The 16,200-nt window shown below is 38.3% G+C and overlaps 3 protein-coding genes across 3 annotated transcripts; 1 reads left to right on the plus strand and 2 right to left on the minus strand.

Moving 5' to 3' along the window:
* Window positions 1–7,011: 7,011 nt before the first annotated feature.
* LOC106084871 (probable hydroxyacid-oxoacid transhydrogenase, mitochondrial) lies at window positions 7,012–12,292 on the plus strand. Its single transcript, XM_013248811.2, has 4 exons — window positions 7,012–7,152; window positions 7,228–7,312; window positions 10,900–11,416; window positions 11,475–12,292. The coding sequence occupies exons 1-4, from the start codon at window positions 7,103–7,105 to the stop codon at window positions 12,215–12,217; spliced, it is 1,395 nt and encodes a 464-aa protein (XP_013104265.2). The 5' UTR covers window positions 7,012–7,102; the 3' UTR covers window positions 12,218–12,292.
* A 2,153-nt stretch (window positions 12,293–14,445) lies between these two features.
* Window positions 14,446–16,200, minus strand: LOC106095316 (uncharacterized protein C16C10.8). Its single transcript, XM_013262555.2, has one exon. The coding sequence runs from the start codon at window positions 16,106–16,108 to the stop codon at window positions 15,200–15,202; it is 909 nt and encodes a 302-aa protein (XP_013118009.2). The 5' UTR covers window positions 16,109–16,200; the 3' UTR covers window positions 14,446–15,199.
* LOC106095315 (uncharacterized histidine-rich protein DDB_G0274557-like) lies at window positions 14,564–14,863 on the minus strand. Its single transcript, XM_013262554.2, has one exon. The coding sequence runs from the start codon at window positions 14,861–14,863 to the stop codon at window positions 14,564–14,566; it is 300 nt and encodes a 99-aa protein (XP_013118008.2).

A 16,200-nucleotide genomic window follows, 5' to 3' on the forward strand; every position in this document is an offset into this window, starting at 1 on the left:
AGAACACCTCTGGATCAAGCGGCATACCAAGCGGATCTAGACAACATTCATGCAGAAACGGTAACAGATGCGATAAATGGCTACCGGGTGAATGTAGTCCTTGGAGAACGACTGCCTCCCATTGCACCAGAAGAAATTGACCTTACCCGACAAACCAGAGTAGTTCTGGCTCAAATACGTTCCGGCAGATGCAGCCGCCTCAACTCCTACAGAGCAAGGATGGATGCCAACGTGCAAGATGTATACACGCCACCTGTTTAACTGTCCGGCCAGACCCACTTGACTCAGACCCAGATCCCTGTGGACGCACCCCATCTTAGTCGAAGACAAAAGATAGAACACAATAAACTGCTACAACAACAACAACAAGGAGCTCTTGCTTAAATACAAAATGCCTATGATAGTCCATAAGAAAAGGCCTTCTTAGTGCCTTTAAATAACCAATGGCTATTATGATGTTCCCGCTTCGATCGTTCCCATTGACCGTAACGAGCTTGCTCACTTTGGAGCTTGACGAAGGCCTCATACCAGAATAAGGCTACGACTGAGCCATACATTGCATAGAACCGCGAGATGATCGGGGTCTCAAGCATAAAACTTGAAACTCGTCTCTGTGTAACACTAAGGCGAGCTTCCTTGGCCGATAAAGGGTAGCATTCAGTTCAAAGAAATTGTCGAGATCACTACAAGTTTAGCTTGTGTCATAGGGATGTCCTCGTGACACTTAAACTATAGTAGAACTTTAATACGGTCTGCCATAATATGCCCTATTGGGTATCGCTACAGAACCCTCCTGTCGAGAATTGAACATTTGATTGCAAACTTTTACTTTGGTCGCCCATCGTATGTTTAATTCAGGGATAAGAAGCCAGTCGAACCCCGTTGGAAGAACTAGGGAGAGTCGCCATCGAATTACAATTTCAACCATTTTTCTTCCCCAAGGAAAAGGGTACTAATACTATGTTCAGACCAAAACTGTTTTGAGCAAACGACTCGTTTTACCTTTAAATGCTTTGAAAACGACTCGTTTGCCACAAAAACGAGTAATTCAAAGCATGTCAGCCCAAATAAGTGCCTTAATTGTGTCAAATAAACACAGCCCTGAATAATGTCAAATTTAAAAATCAAATTTCTTCCTAAAAAAATTTTAAAACAAATAACATTTTGCACCAGAAGCAAGAGACAAATCTTAATATTAGTGTATTATAACATTTGTGTTGTAGTGATGAAAAATGCAATTTTCAAAACATCTCAACTAGTGTGAACGGTTGAGAAGTTTAACCCTCCAACAAGGAAAAGGATACTAAAACTACCCTTCTCCAAGGAAAAGGATACTAAAACTACCCTTCTCCAAGGAAAAGGGTACAAAAACTACCCTTCCCCCAGGAAATGGATAATGATACTACCCTTCCTCAAGGAAAAGGGTACAAAAACTACCCTTCCCCAAGGAAAAGGGTACTAAAATTTCCCATCCCCAAGAAAAAGAAGTACTAAAACTACTCTACCCAAAGGGAAAGGGTACTGAAGCTACACTTCCCCAATGAAAAGGGTAGTGAAACTTCCCATCCCAAAGGGAAAAGGTACTGAAACTACCCATCCCCAAGGGAAAGGGTACTGAAACTTCCCATCCCAAAGGGAAAAGGTACTGAAACTACCCATCCCCAAGGGAAAGGGTACGGAAACTAGCCTTCCCCAAGGGATAAGGTACAGAAACTACCCTTCCACGTGGGAAAGGGCACTTAAACTACCCTTCGCTAAGGGAAAGGATACAGAAACTACCCAACACCAAGGGAAAGGGTACTGAAGCTATCCTTTCCCAAGAAAAAGGGTACTTAAACTACCCCTCCCTAGAAAAAGAGTACTAAAACTTCCCTTCCCAAAGGAAAGGGGGTACTGAAACTATACTTACCCAAGAAAAGGGTAATGAAACTACCTTTCCCCAAGGGAAAGTGTACTGAAACTACCCATTCCCAAGGGAAAGGGTACTGAAACTACCCATCCACAAGGGAAAGGGTACTGAAACTACCCTTATCCAAAGAAAAGGGTAATGAAACTACCCTTCCCCAAGCAAAAGGTTACTAAAGCTACCCTTCCACAAGGAAAAGGTTACTAAAGCTACCCTTCCCCAAGGAAAATGGTACTTAAACTTTCCCAAGGGAAAGGGTACTGAAACTACCTATCTAAAAATACCTTTCCCAAGAAAAAGGATACTGAAACTCTACTTCCCCAAGCGAAATGATAATGAAACTACCCTTCCCCAAGGGAAAGATTACTGAAACTTTCCATCCTCAAGAAAAAGGGCACTGAAACTACCCTTCCCCAAGGAAAAGGGTACAAAAACTATCCTTCCCTAAGGAAAAGGTACTAAAACTACCCCTTCCCAAGAAAAAGGAGTACTAAAACTACTTTTTCCAAGGGAAAGGGTACTGAAGCTACACTTACGCATGGGAAAGGGTACCGAAACTACCCTTCCCCAAAGAAAAGGGTACTGAAACTACCCTTCCCCAAGGTAATGGTTACTAAAGCTACCCTTCCCCAAGGAAAAGGGTACTGAAACTACCGTTCCCAAAGGGAAAGGGTACTGAAGCTACACTTCCCCAAGGGAAAGGGCACTGAAATTATCCATCTAAAAATACCTTCCCCAAATAAAAGGATACTGAAACTTCACTTCCCTAAGGGAAAGGAAACTACACTTCCCTAAGGGAAAGGAAACTACACTTCCCTAAGGGAAAGGAAGTGTAGTACTGAAACTACCCTTCCCTAAGTCGATCTAGCCATGTTCGTCGTCCGTCTGTCTGTCGAAAGCACGCTAACTTTCGAAGGTGCAAAACTAGCCACTTGAAATTTTGCACAACTACTTCTCATTAGTGTAGTCGGTTGGGTTTGTAAATGGGCTAAATCGGTCCCTGTTGGGGGTCTTGATTTTAGGAGCTTCTAGAGGTCGCAATTCTAAATTTGTAAAGTGTTTAATGTTGTTGTTGTTGATTGGTAAAGTGTTTAATGTTGTTGTTGTTGATTGGTAAAGTGTTTAATGTTGTTGTTGTTGATTGGTAAAGTGTTTAATGTTGTTGTTGTTGATTGGTAAAGTGTTTAATGTTGACTTCCAACTACTGTGTCAAGTATGGTGTAAATCGGTTAATAACCTGACATAGCAGCCATATAAACTGATCTTGGGTTTTGACTTTTTGAGCTACTAGAGGGCGCAATTCTTATCCGATCTGGCTAAAGTTTTGCATAAAGTGTTTTATATTGACTTCATAATATAATTAATTCAGTTCATATCCTGATATAGCCACCATATAAACCGATCTCTCAAATAGACTTCTTAGGCTTCTAGGGGGCGCAATTAATATTCAATATGGTTGAAATTTGGCATATGTCATTTTGGTATGACTTCCAACAACTGTTCCAAGTACGGTCTAAATCGGTATATAATCTGATGTAGCTGCCATATAAACCGATCTCCCAATTTGACATTTTTAGCCTCTGTAGGATGCAATTATTCCTCTGGTTCCGGATTTTGGGTCGCCCCTATGCATATGACCCCAACAATGGAAACCATGTTTTGTTTTAGATGAATGTAAGAGTGCAAACAAATTTGGAACGAATCGCATTACCAATCTCCGAGATCAGTTTTTTTTTTTGAAAATTAGGTTAATGAGAAGTCCTAGGGGAGAGATGGCACCTCAGAAATTTCTATTCAAATATGGATATTCAATTTGTGCTTCACTCCCAAATCCCTATAATTTGAGCCCCATATTGTCATGATCGGTATACGTGAACCGTTTGGAGGATGTTTTATGGATGGGGCGCCCTCCGGCACTTTGCCATGAAAATAGATATCAAACTCGTTCTTTACTCTTAAATACCGTTGATTTGAACTCCATATTGCCATAGTCGGAAATGAAGTTCAGTTTAGGGGGTGCTTTAGGGCGTACCCCCAAACACTTGGCTCCAAAATTAGATATCAGATTCGTTTTGTACTCTTAAACACCTTTCATTTAAGTCCCATATTGTCATAATAGGTCAATGAACCTTTTTGATGAATTTTTGGAAGAGAAATCGTCACCTAGACCAAAACCCGAATTCTAATGTCATTTTCGTAATCTACTCCCAAATACCTCTCATTTGACTCCCATGTAGGCATGGTCGGCTAATATGCCCATTTTGGGGTATTTGGAAGTGGGACGACCTCCCATTACTTGAACTTAATTTTATGTGCCAAATATTTTTTGAGTCCCATATAGATGAGTGGGATGGAGCGGCCCGCTGGGTACTTGGTCCTAGCATTTTAATACGATATTCGTTTTCTAGTCTATAATTCCATTCATTTAATACCCATATTGTGCCTATCGACCAACTTTTGATTTTGAGTGGTGTTTTTGGGGTATGGGTAAGGGTCCGCCCCCGTACGATATCAAAAAATTATATAGCAAATGTTTGCTTCCAAACCAACCTACACAATCTGTGAAAATTTTAAGATAGTCGGTTTAGCCATTTTTGAGTCTACGGAATAAAGAAACAAACCGAGTCCTACATAGCCATAATTGGTTAATATGCCCATTTGCGGCATTTTCGGGGGGTTGGTGTGACCCCTTATACTTCAATCTGATTTTATATGCCTGGTTCGTAATCTATTCCCGAATACCTTTCATTTGAGCCCCATATTGATATGAACGTTCAATTTATCTGCTTGAAGGAGTTTTGAGGTTAGGGCGACTTCCTGGGTACTTGGACCCAATTTTTAATACCATATTCACATTCTACTCTCCAATATCTTTCATTTGATACCCATATTATCATTATCGGTACACTTATATTTTGTATACTTTTGGGGTAGGGGGAGGTTATACCATAACAATCGCGTATGTTGATGGTCATGAGAGGAGGCGTACAAAATTTCAGACAAATCGGATAATAATTACGACCTCTAGAGGCTCAAGAAGTCAAGATCCCAGATCGGTTTATATGACAGCTATATCAGGTTATAGACCGATTACAACCATACTTGACACAGTTGTTGGAAGTGATACCAAAACACGTCGTGCAAAATTTCAGGCAAATCGGATAAGAATTGCGCCCTCGAGGGGCTCAATAAGTCAAGATCTAAGATCGGTTTATACGGCAACTATATCACGTTATGGACCTATTTGAACCATACTTATCACAGTTGTTGGGAGTCATAGCGAAACACGTCGTGCAAAATTTCAGCCAAATCGGATAGGAATTGCGCCTTCTAGAAGCTCAAGAAGTCAAGACTTCAGATCGGTTTATATGACAGCTTTACCAGGTTTTGGACCGATTACAACCATTATTAAAACCATACTTAGCACAGTTATTGAAAGTGATACCAAAACACGTCGTGCAAAATTTCAGGCAAATCGGATTAGAATTGCGCCCTCTAGTGGCTTAAAAAGTCAAGATCCAAGATAGGCGTATATGGCAGCTATATCAAGACGTGGACCGATATGGCCCATTTACAATCCCAACCGACCTACACTAATAAGAAATATTTGTTCAAAATTTCAAGCGGATAGTTTTACTTCTTCAAAAGTTAGAGTGCTTTCGACAGACAGACGGACCGACATGGCCAGATCCACATAAAATGTCAAAAAGATCAAGAATATATATTAGTAATTGCGGATTTTTCATATAGCCGGCGTTGACAAATTTTTTCACAGCTTGTGACTCTGTAATTGCATTCTTATTTCTGTCAGTTATCAGCTGCTACTTTTAGCTTGCTTTAGAAAAAAAGTGTAAAAAAGTATATTTGATTAAAGTTCATTCTAAGTTTTATTAAAAATGCATTTACTTTCTTTTAAAAAAGATTACTTTTTGGGCAACCCAATATATACTTTATTGGGTCTCAGACGAATATTTCGGGTAGTTACAAACAGAATGACGAAATTAGTATACCCCCATCCTATGGTGGAGGGTATAATAGACTATCCGACACTGAATGTATCCTTTAAGATAAATGGCGATAAAGGGGGCGCAATTTTCATCCGATTAGACTAATATTTTGTACAATGATTTCGCTCATTACTTCGAACTGACTTTATTCACCTCGGTCTTTACATTGATACTGCTTCTATATAAATCGATCACCAGATTTTTATTTCTCATGTTCGTTTAAAATATAGGTGATGGGAAATTAACGATAGTATCGATGCTATCATTAAAACTATCGAAAATATCGAATGTTGCGATTATCGATAGTTTGCCAGTTCTAGTGCGGATAATATAACATTTGCATGTTTTCAATTGGATTGGATTTTTTGAAAATTTCAATCATTTTTCAAATTGGATCAATTAAAAATTAATTGAAAATTTTAATAATTTTTTTAATTGGATCAATTAAAAAATTAATTGGAATTTCAAAAATTTTCCACCATTTCTTTATTTGAATATGTAAGTTTTTTAATTAAATATTTTTTCAATCACTCTTTCCAAAAACTGTGATTGATATTATCATATTCGTAGTTGAAACAGTTTAAATTAAAAAATTAATTGAATCAAATATTTTCGTAATTGAAACCGATTTTTGTTCTTTTCTGTGTAGAGAAATAGCTTAACGACGGCATTTTGGTAGCAGACCAAGAAACCATTGCTGTGTTTTATTTTAGTACATACTATATAATCCAAATAACTATTAATCGTTTCTTATTATTGCATGTTATTGACAACTTACCAGTACAACTTTGCACTGATATTTTATCCAGAACATCTAGATTGCTAGGCTGAAATAAAACACAGCACTTGTCGACTATTTATAAGGCCGGTCATTGGCAAACTACATTAACAGTGGGAACTTTAAACGATCGTGGAAGAACTGACAAATGTCATCCGCAGCGATGCAACACAAACTGGGTTAAACCCGTTTTAGTGCTTTATTTAGTCTGTTTTGCAAACCCTGATTTTACACTACGTTGGCAAGACCATTTCTCAAAAATGGTCTCTCTAAAAAAAAATAATCTCTGTTTATTATTCTCTTAGTTTGCCATACATACAACCAACGATCAGATCAATCTTATCAACAGTACTTTATAACTCTCAATTAATTTTTAGATAAAAAATAATAGTAAATACTAGCAACCTTAAGATGTCACGAAAAAATGTTATTAATTTAATAAATACTGTGGTTACTAATTCGTAAGTATAATTTGTAATAAATCACAACAATAAGTGTTTTCTTCGACTAAAATATGTAAATATAAAAATCAACAGATGCAAATGTCCGGCACATTCAAGTGGGTATGGATCAATGGCTGCCGCCGCCACACAAACGGGTAAAATGGAATATGCATTTGAGGTCAGTTGTAATCAGAATTTCGTTGTTGTTGATAGCAGTTTGTAAGATTTAGTATAGAATTGTGAAAATAAAAACTGACCGTAGCTATACATATTTCCAAAAAAAAAAATTAAATTCAGTCAACTCTATCTTTGGATACCCTTCACTATGAATCTATTCCAAGGGCTGTATGATTAAAATTCTCAACTATATCCATTTATAGACCATATACAGTATCGAACAAAACATTTCTAACTACCGCGGATGTTTTAGAATATTGAAAGCAAGTTAAAAGGCATTAAGTTCGGAGTGGTCTAATATATATAAGTCACTGTTAAATTTTTTATTTCAAATTTCAACAAAATCTGGTAATAAATAAAGATTTTATGAGCTTTAGAACCTTAATCGGCATATCGGTCTATATGACAGCGATATCTAAATACAGTCCGATCTTTACTATATTTGTGTTGGATGGCATGTGGCCCAAAACTACTAATTGTTAAAAATTTCAGCGAAATCGGATAAAAAATAAGGCTTTTATTCGCTCCATACCCTTTATCGGGATTTTGGTCTGTATGGCAGCTATAACTTAATATAGTCCGATCCGAACCATATTTGGAACGGATGTCGGGAGAACTAAGACTACCCACAGTTTCAAATTTCAGCGAAATCGGGTAATAAATAGAGATTTTATGGGCTTCAGACCGGCAGACCGATCGGCAGATCGGTCTATATGGCAACTATATCTAAATACAGTCCGATCTGAACCACATTTGTGTCCTATGGAAGGGTAAAACTATTCAATGTTTTAAATGTCAGCGAAATCGGTTAAAAAATAAAGCTTTTATGGGCTTTAGACCCTTTATCTGGAGATCGGTCTATATCGCAGCTATACCTAAATATAGCCCATATTTAGGTCATATATCAAGAGGCTTAAGATAACCCTGTGTTTCAAATTTCAGCGAAATCGGGTAATAAATAAAGCTTTTATGGGCTTCAGACCCTTTATCGGCAGATCGGACCATACCATATTGTGGACCATATTTGGGTCAGAGGCTTAAAACTATTTACTGTTTCAAATTTATGCGAAAACGAATGAAAAATAAAATATTTATGGGCTTTAGACCCTTTATCGGAAAATCGGTCTATATAGCAGCTATATCCAAATAGGGTCCGATTAAGCCCGTACACGAATTTAACCAGCGTGCTTCAAAAAGACGTATCTGTGCCAAATTTCAGCTTAGGATCTCAATTTTTGAAGGCTGTAGAGTGATTACAACAGACGGACGTACAGATACACGGACATCGTTAAATCGTCTTAGAATTTTACGACGAACCGAAATATATATAATTTTTAGGGTCGGAAATTAATATTTCGATGTGTTGCAAACGGAATGACTAAGTGAATATACCCCCTATCCTACGGTGGTGGGTATAAAAAACATACACACTCTATATTACTGTGCCCAATACCGATCCAGAGTGAGATGTTCAGCCCTCAAAAGATAGCCGGTATTGGGATCTGTGAGCAGATAACCAGGGAATGTCATTTTTGGAGGCCATCTCCCTTCCATTGCATGTGATAAAGTAAAACTCCCTTGGCAAGCCAGAGTAGTTTTGATCCAACTAATTTCAATTCACCGTGGGCGAAGTTAAGAATGTCATCCGTGGCGCCAAATCATCTAAGGCGTTAGGCTCCGACGGAATCTCGAAGAATCTGGATTTTCCTGGAGTTGAGTACATTACTACTGTCCTCAAACTGTCTTTGAACGCTCTTATAGTTCCCGATGTCTGGAAAATAGACAGAGTGATCCCGCTACTGAAGCCTGGAAAGGACTCAAGTTTGTGGGAGTCGTACAGACCGATCTCCCTTTTCTTATCCGTAGCAAAGACGCTTACTCCTCCCGAGCCTGGTAGGAAAATTTCCATTCGCCGAGCATCTACATGGATTTCGAAGACTGCATAGCACAACAACTGCTTTGCATGCCATCACCGTACACATTTGGCGTGGCTTCACTTAGCCCAGGCCATGTGATAGGACGGTGCTCGTGGCACTGGACCTATCGGTCCATGACGGTCAGCCATGACAAACTATTTTAGGACATCGCCAACACGTCCCTCCAGCCAGGCCTGAAACCATGGGTCGCGAATTATCTATGTGGTCGCCAGTCATTTGTGGAATTTAGGGATAAGAAGTCGAAGCACCGTAGAGTGAAACAAGGAGTTCCCCAAGGCGGGGTGATATCTCCTGCACTGTCTAAACTCTACCCATCCTCCATTCCACCTCCTCCAGACGGCATAGAGATCGTATCATATTGTACGGACGATTGTACGATCATGGCATAAGGCCCCCACCCATTGTTGACATCTGCGATAAGTTGAACGTCTACCTCAGCGCTGCAAGAAATCTGAAGATATCTGCCACCAAATCTTCAGCCACAAAGTTCAATACAAATACACGTGAGGTGAACGCCGATCTGACTGTGATGGTCGATGGAGAAATGATTCCGACCATCAAGTATCCCAAAAGTATTCCAGCTCTTACACATTCTCCCCACATGGCACAGCAATTTGCGATAAAGTCAAAAGTAGAAGCAAGGTGCTCAAGTCAATTGCCGGCAGAACTTATGGTGCAGACAAGAAGCCTTGTTGACCACGTACAAAGCAATTGGCCGCTCTGTGGTAAGTTATGCAGCGTCAGTGTGGTCTCGTCAGATCTGTGACACGCAGTGGAATAATCTGTCAGAATACCGCCCTACGAACTGCGACGGGCTGTCTGCTCAGTTCTTATGTGGACCAACTCCACCAGGAGACATAACTACATGCTCTCTAAGCAATTTCTTTTGGGCTGTTATCGCGGAGACCATCCAAATTATCATCTTGTGGATAGATATTCACCGTCCAGAAGCCTTAAGGTAGATGATCTAGAGCGTGAGGTTCAGCGCTACAAGAGAGAACCTCTAGATCAAGCGGCATATCAAGCGGGTCTAGACAACCTTCATGCAGACACGGTAGCAGATGCGGTAAATAGCTACCGGCTAAATGCAGTCCTTGGAGAACGACCGCCTCCCATTGCACCTGAAGAAATTGACCTTACCCGGCAAACCAGAGTAGTTCTGGCTCAATTATGTCCCGGCAGATGCAGCCGCCTCAATTCCTACAGAGCAAAGATTGATGCCGACGTGCAAGATATATGTCCCAATTGTAACCAGGGACCGCACGATACACGTCACCTTCATAACTGACCAGCCAGACCCACTCGACTCAGACCCAGATCCCTCTGGACGCACCCCATCTTAGTCACAGAGTTGCCGGATCTGGGCACTCAACAGAATCAAACAGATGAAAGAAACAACAGAACAAACTGCTACAACAACGTCAACTAAGTTCTGGATACTTAACAGAACCTAGCTATCAAAATTGAACAACAGCAACATAGTTTTAGATTTTTTGGTACAAGAAATTGGATTAGAAATATATAAAAAGTGGTGAACGAACATCCAACGGTTCGCATAATCAAACTTAGTGCGATCGTACTTGTTTTAAAAATATTTTTTTATATTCCACAACTTTTTGGCCATGACATTTTAAACTTCTCTATTTTCTAGATGTCCTCCTCTACTGTACGTTTCGGTCCTGGTGTAACCGCTGAGTTGGGTGCAGATCTACGCAATTGTGGTGCTAAAACGATATGCATAGTCACTGATAGGAATGTTGTAAAGCTACCCAGCGTTCAAACTGCTTTTGACTCGCTCAAACGAAATGGTATTGATTTCGAAGTTTACGATCAGACACGAGTAGAGCCCACAGACGAAAGTCTATGGGATGCTGCCATGTTTGCCCGTTCTAAGGAATTCGATGCATTTGTGGCAATAGGAGGAGGTTCTTCTATAGACACCTGCAAAGCTGCTAATCTTTACTCTTGTGACAAGGAAGCCGATTTCTTAGATTATGTTAATCAACCCATAGGCAAGGGCAAAGAAATCAATGTAACCTTAAAACCCCTTATAGCAGTGCCCACTACTTCGGGAACTGGTTCGGAGACAACAGGAGCTGCCATATTTGATTATAAGAAACTACACTGCAAGACTGGTATATCGAGTAAATATTTAAAGCCCAAGCTAGGTGAGTTTATATGTTTAAAACTATTTCACAACGACAACAATTTGATTACATCCTACAGGTCTTATTGATCCCTTGCACACTTTAACGCAACCTGAGAGGGTAATGGCCTATAGTGGCTTTGATGTATTTTGTCATGCTTTGGAAAGCTTTACCGCCATCGATTATAGAGAGCGTGGCCTGGCACCTGCCGATCCCAGTCTACGTCCTGTCTATCAGGGACGTAATCCCATATCAGATGTTTGGGCCCGATTTGCATTGACAACAATACGCGAGAATTTTTTGCCTGCCATTTACCAGGCTGATAATTTAGCAGCAAGATCCAAAATGCATTTGGCTTCCACCATGGCCGGTGTGGGCTTTGGAAATGCTGGTGTGCATCTACCCCATGGTCTCTCCTATCCCATATCGGGCCAAGTACGCAAATTCTACCCCCAAGGTTATGACAAAGATCATGCCATCATTCCTCATGGCTTGTCGGTAATAATTACTGCGCCAGCTGTATTTGAATTTACAGCCGCTGCTTGTCCTGAACGTCATTTAGAAGCAGCTCAACTTCTGGGAGCAGACATAGGCCAAGCTAAAGCGGCAGATGCTGGTAAGATTCTAGGGGACTGCATTCGTAACATTATGCAAAAGGCAGGCATTGAAAATGGCCTTAGAGCGCTTGGCTTTGAAAAAACCGATGTGGCGTCGCTTGTCGAGGGAGCTTTGCCCCAAGAAAGGATTTTGAAATTGGCCCCAATTGAACAAAGTCGAGAGAATTTGTCGGGAATTCTAGAAAATTCCATGGAAGTTTATTAAAAATTAAATTTTTACTCACAATTGTTTTTGTTTTGAGGTTGTTGGATATGTCTACCGAATGTTTTATTAAAATATTAAATAAATTTTGTTTAATTTTCACAATTGCACACACACACACGGGAAAGTAACGGCACTTACTAAATGTCATACGAAAGGGGTTGCCAGCTTGTTGGAAAGTAGAAGTAGGTTAAAAGTTAATGGGTCGCTCACACGGTGAGAACTGGAGATTTAAAGCAAACATGTGCCGTATTTTAATGTGTATGTTCTATTGGGTTGCCCAAAAAGTAATTGCGGATTTTTCATATAGTCGGCGTTGACAAATTTTTTCACAGCTTGTGACTCTGTAATTGCATTCTTTCTCCTGTCAGTTATCAGCTCTTACTTTTAGCTTGCTTTAGAAAAAAGTATAAAAAAAGTATATATGATTAAAGTTCATTCTAAGCTTTATTAAAAATGCATTTACTTTCTTTTAAAAAATCCGCAATTACTTTTTGGGCAACCCAATATATAATCCACGTCAAATGCACTGGATAGAATTTCAGAGCAAAATTGTTGTGGATAACTTTCGATTTCATATGATAACAAATAATCCCCATCACTGGATAACTGTTGGCAGCACACGGACTGGAGCTCCGATTTGTGTGCTGTTCATCGTTAAGCCTATTAATTGTTGGCGAAATATGCCTCATTCTATGGCGCAGCGACATGTCGCTGGTATATTTCTCAAATAACTCAGTACCACTTCTGCGGAATGTGTTCGTATTTTCTGCGCCACCATTTTTTTATAAAGCATTTTGACAGTTGTTCAGGCGAAAAGTCGAAGTCGGTACTAGGCTTCATGGGTTGATATTCTACTCGGCTTTTCACGTAAAAAAATGTCAAACTCCATATAAAAACAGCGGATAGCTAGAAATATGACTTAAAAGGAGCACTAAAAAAATCTTGGGAAAAAAATTCACATAATTTCATGCTCAAAAAATATTTTGATATTCTACTAGAGAGTTTGCAACAATTCCGAAAGCTGAACAGAAAACTCTGCTTATCATGAGAAGCCCAGCTGGGAGCTAGCGGGGTAGCTGAGTGGTGAGAATGTTCACAGAACATACTCCCAAGGGATTACATTTTGACAACCTTTTTTTGCAAATCAATTTTTTGTCAAAATTTTTTCAACATCAAATTTCATAGAATTTTCTTTTAATCGGATTTGGTTTGGATTTCGTCAATATTTGCAATGAAAATAGACTTTTGTCAAAACTTTCGATAAAAGTCCAATTTTTAGATATTTTTTTATGAAATTAAATTTTTGCACAAATCTTTTTGTAAAAATTTAATTTTCGTTTTAAAATTTTATATGATTTTTTTTTTTAATTTTATGGGCGATGAAGATTGGAACGGGCCGAAGAAACGACAGCCAAACTAATTAGTTGTATTAATTTAGTTTTTTTGAAAATCAGTTTTTGTGAAAAATTTTTCGAGCATCAAATTTCCAAAAATTTTTCCTTAAAAATTGAATTTTATCGCAATTATCTATGGAAATTAAATGTCAACAAAATTTTCAATGAAAATTGACTTTAGTCAAAATTTTCTATAAAAGTCAAATTTCAAAAATTTTTATAAAATTCAGTTTATGTAGAATTTTTTTTTTTTTTGGTAGAAACCTTTTTTTAAGTTTGGTTTGTAAATTTTATGGAATTTTGCAAAAATTAATGAAAATTTGCTGTAGTCAAAATTTTCAATAAAAGTAAAATTTTTGAAAATTTTTTGTGAAATTCAGTTTATGCAGAAAATTTTTGTACAAATATTTTTTTTTCTTTAAGTTTGGTTTGTAAATTTTTTTGAATTTTGCAAAAATTAACATTTTGTAGAAATTTTCAGTGAAAAGCGACTTTTGTTTATATAAAAGTCAAATTTGGTGAAGTTTTTTATAAAATTAAATTTTGGTTTTTTTTTGTAAAATTAATTTTTTTTTAATATTTTGAATGAAAGTTTTCTAATCGTTTTTCATCAAAATCTTCTTGAGGATCAATTTTTTGTCGAAGTTTGTATCAAAATTAAATCTCTTCAATTTTTTTTCGAAAAACAAAAATTTCCACGGAAATTTGTTTTTTCCAATGAAATTCTATGAAAATTCCAAATTTTCAATTCTGCCTTGCTTCAGTTGGGAAATAAAAAATATTTAAAAATTTTTTTTTAGAAACATTTTAATGTTCTTAATGCCAAGGTATAATATATATGTAAAATTTTTAAAAATCGATTCTTTCATAAAACTTTTTCGGTGTTCGTAGACAATACCATAGTCCTTTGGGTGTTTCGTCATCAAAAGTTCTTGGCATCCATTAGAGGGCTTCAATGATGCAAGTGATGGTGATGATGATGATATGGATGATGAAAATGAATTGGATGATGGATGGGAATATGAATTGGATGATGCACCACAACAGGTTCATGAACCACTACGGCTTTGTGGACCACCACTGGTTTGTGAACAACAACTGGCTTGTGAACGATAACAGGTTTGTGTACCACCACAGGATGATGTTCCACCACAGCAACTGTATGGTGATGCAAATGTCCAGGTGCAGCTGCAGCGTATGTTACAAAGATAAGCAACAAGGCGCAGACAAGTTTGGTATAAAGCAAAGCCATTGCAGTGTCTAGATATGATTTAAGCTACTGTAGTGAAGACTTGAAGATGAGAACTGTTGGTCTAAACAAACATCTCAAAGAACTTTTATAGCAAAAACGATGGCTTTTTGAAATAATGAAAACTTCCAGTTATAGGAAGCCATGGACAATTTGCTGGCTTTACATACTAGCATTGCACGAATTATTGTGGTTGCATTCTTGTAAACTTGAAGGCCATCTTTTTGCCGGCAACAGTAAGTCGAAAAATTTGCTTTTGCGGTTTTGTTCTTCAATATATTGTAAAAAATATAAATCTCTCAATTATTCTAATTTCTTAATTTTAAAACTTAGCAACTATTAACAGGGTTTGGCTATTTCATTATCCACTTGTATGGCTGGACATTTTTTTAAGGTCTTGGCGAATTTCTTTTCAAATTTCTTTTGCTGCTTCTCTGTTAGCTCCTCTAGAGACAACTTGGATTTGTATTTCTTAAGCAGCTTCTTTTTCAGTTTGTCCATAGTAATACCTTCGGCATTCTTGGCCACAATTTTCTCCAAAACAGTGGACCATTGGAATTCCTCACTTTCTTCGGTGGGCTCTGACAAGCCATTTCCATTTTCCTCAGGCTTTTCTGTTTCTGTTTCCGTTGAAGTTTTCTTTTTCTTCTTCTTTTTCTCCACACCATTTGTGACCCCCTCCTCCTCCTCCTCTTCAGCCTTGCGTTTAACCCCATTTTGCTGCTTGGGAGCTTCTTTGGCATTTTTGGCTTCCTCTTGAGCCTTTTTCGCTGCAGCCATTTCTTGTTGTTTTAATTTTTTCATGTTTTCCAATTCCTTTTCCAGTACTGCCCATACAGGTTCGGCCTGCTTGGCGGGGATTCTCATGCAATTGGCCACAAAGTTTTGGAATTTCGCCTTTTTCCTTGGTACATTGTCATAGCTTTGTAAACGCTGAAAAATGTTGCGGGTTTGTGCTGACAAATTGTATTCTTGGGATTCCAAAATTGAGCGCACTATATCCATCCAGGTTTCCTGTTTCTTTTGACCACTATTTTGCGATTCACGGGCAACAAAATTCTTGCCGGAATACTTCTCCAACTCTGATATACATTTGGTGTGAGCCACATACTCTTCGCCATGGAAATCCTTTTGACAATCCATGCAGGAGACACTCTTGTCACGACTGCGACATTTGGTATTGTAGTGTTTTTCCACCGATGGCTTTTTGACCGATTCGCCGCAATGGTTGCAAGTAAAAAATACCATTTTTTTCTTCTTAATTAATAAGCGTTTGTTATATTAATATTGCAAGGAATGGAAATTTTCGGAAGATTGAATTTTTTTAAGCAAGAGAATGT

The sequence above is a fragment of the Stomoxys calcitrans genome, chromosome 5 (assembly GCF_963082655.1).
Source record: "Stomoxys calcitrans chromosome 5, idStoCalc2.1, whole genome shotgun sequence".
Lineage (NCBI taxonomy): Eukaryota > Metazoa > Arthropoda > Insecta > Diptera > Muscidae > Stomoxys > Stomoxys calcitrans.

Excerpts from the sequence above, each read along its gene's own strand:
- LOC106084871 (XM_013248811.2), top strand. The coding sequence starts at position 7,103 with ATGTCACGAAAAAATGTTATTAATTTAATAAATACTGTGGTTACTAAT. Across the intron at positions 7,313-10,899 it reads AAATGGAATATGCATTTGAG|ATGTCCTCCTCTACTGTACG; the intron begins GTCAGTTGTAAT and ends TCTATTTTCTAG. Across the intron at positions 11,417-11,474 it reads ATATTTAAAGCCCAAGCTAG|GTCTTATTGATCCCTTGCAC; the intron begins GTGAGTTTATAT and ends TACATCCTACAG.
- LOC106095315 (XM_013262554.2), bottom strand. The coding sequence starts at position 14,863 with ATGGCTTTGCTTTATACCAAACTTGTCTGCGCCTTGTTGCTTATCTTT.
- LOC106095316 (XM_013262555.2), bottom strand. The coding sequence starts at position 16,108 with ATGGTATTTTTTACTTGCAACCATTGCGGCGAATCGGTCAAAAAGCCA.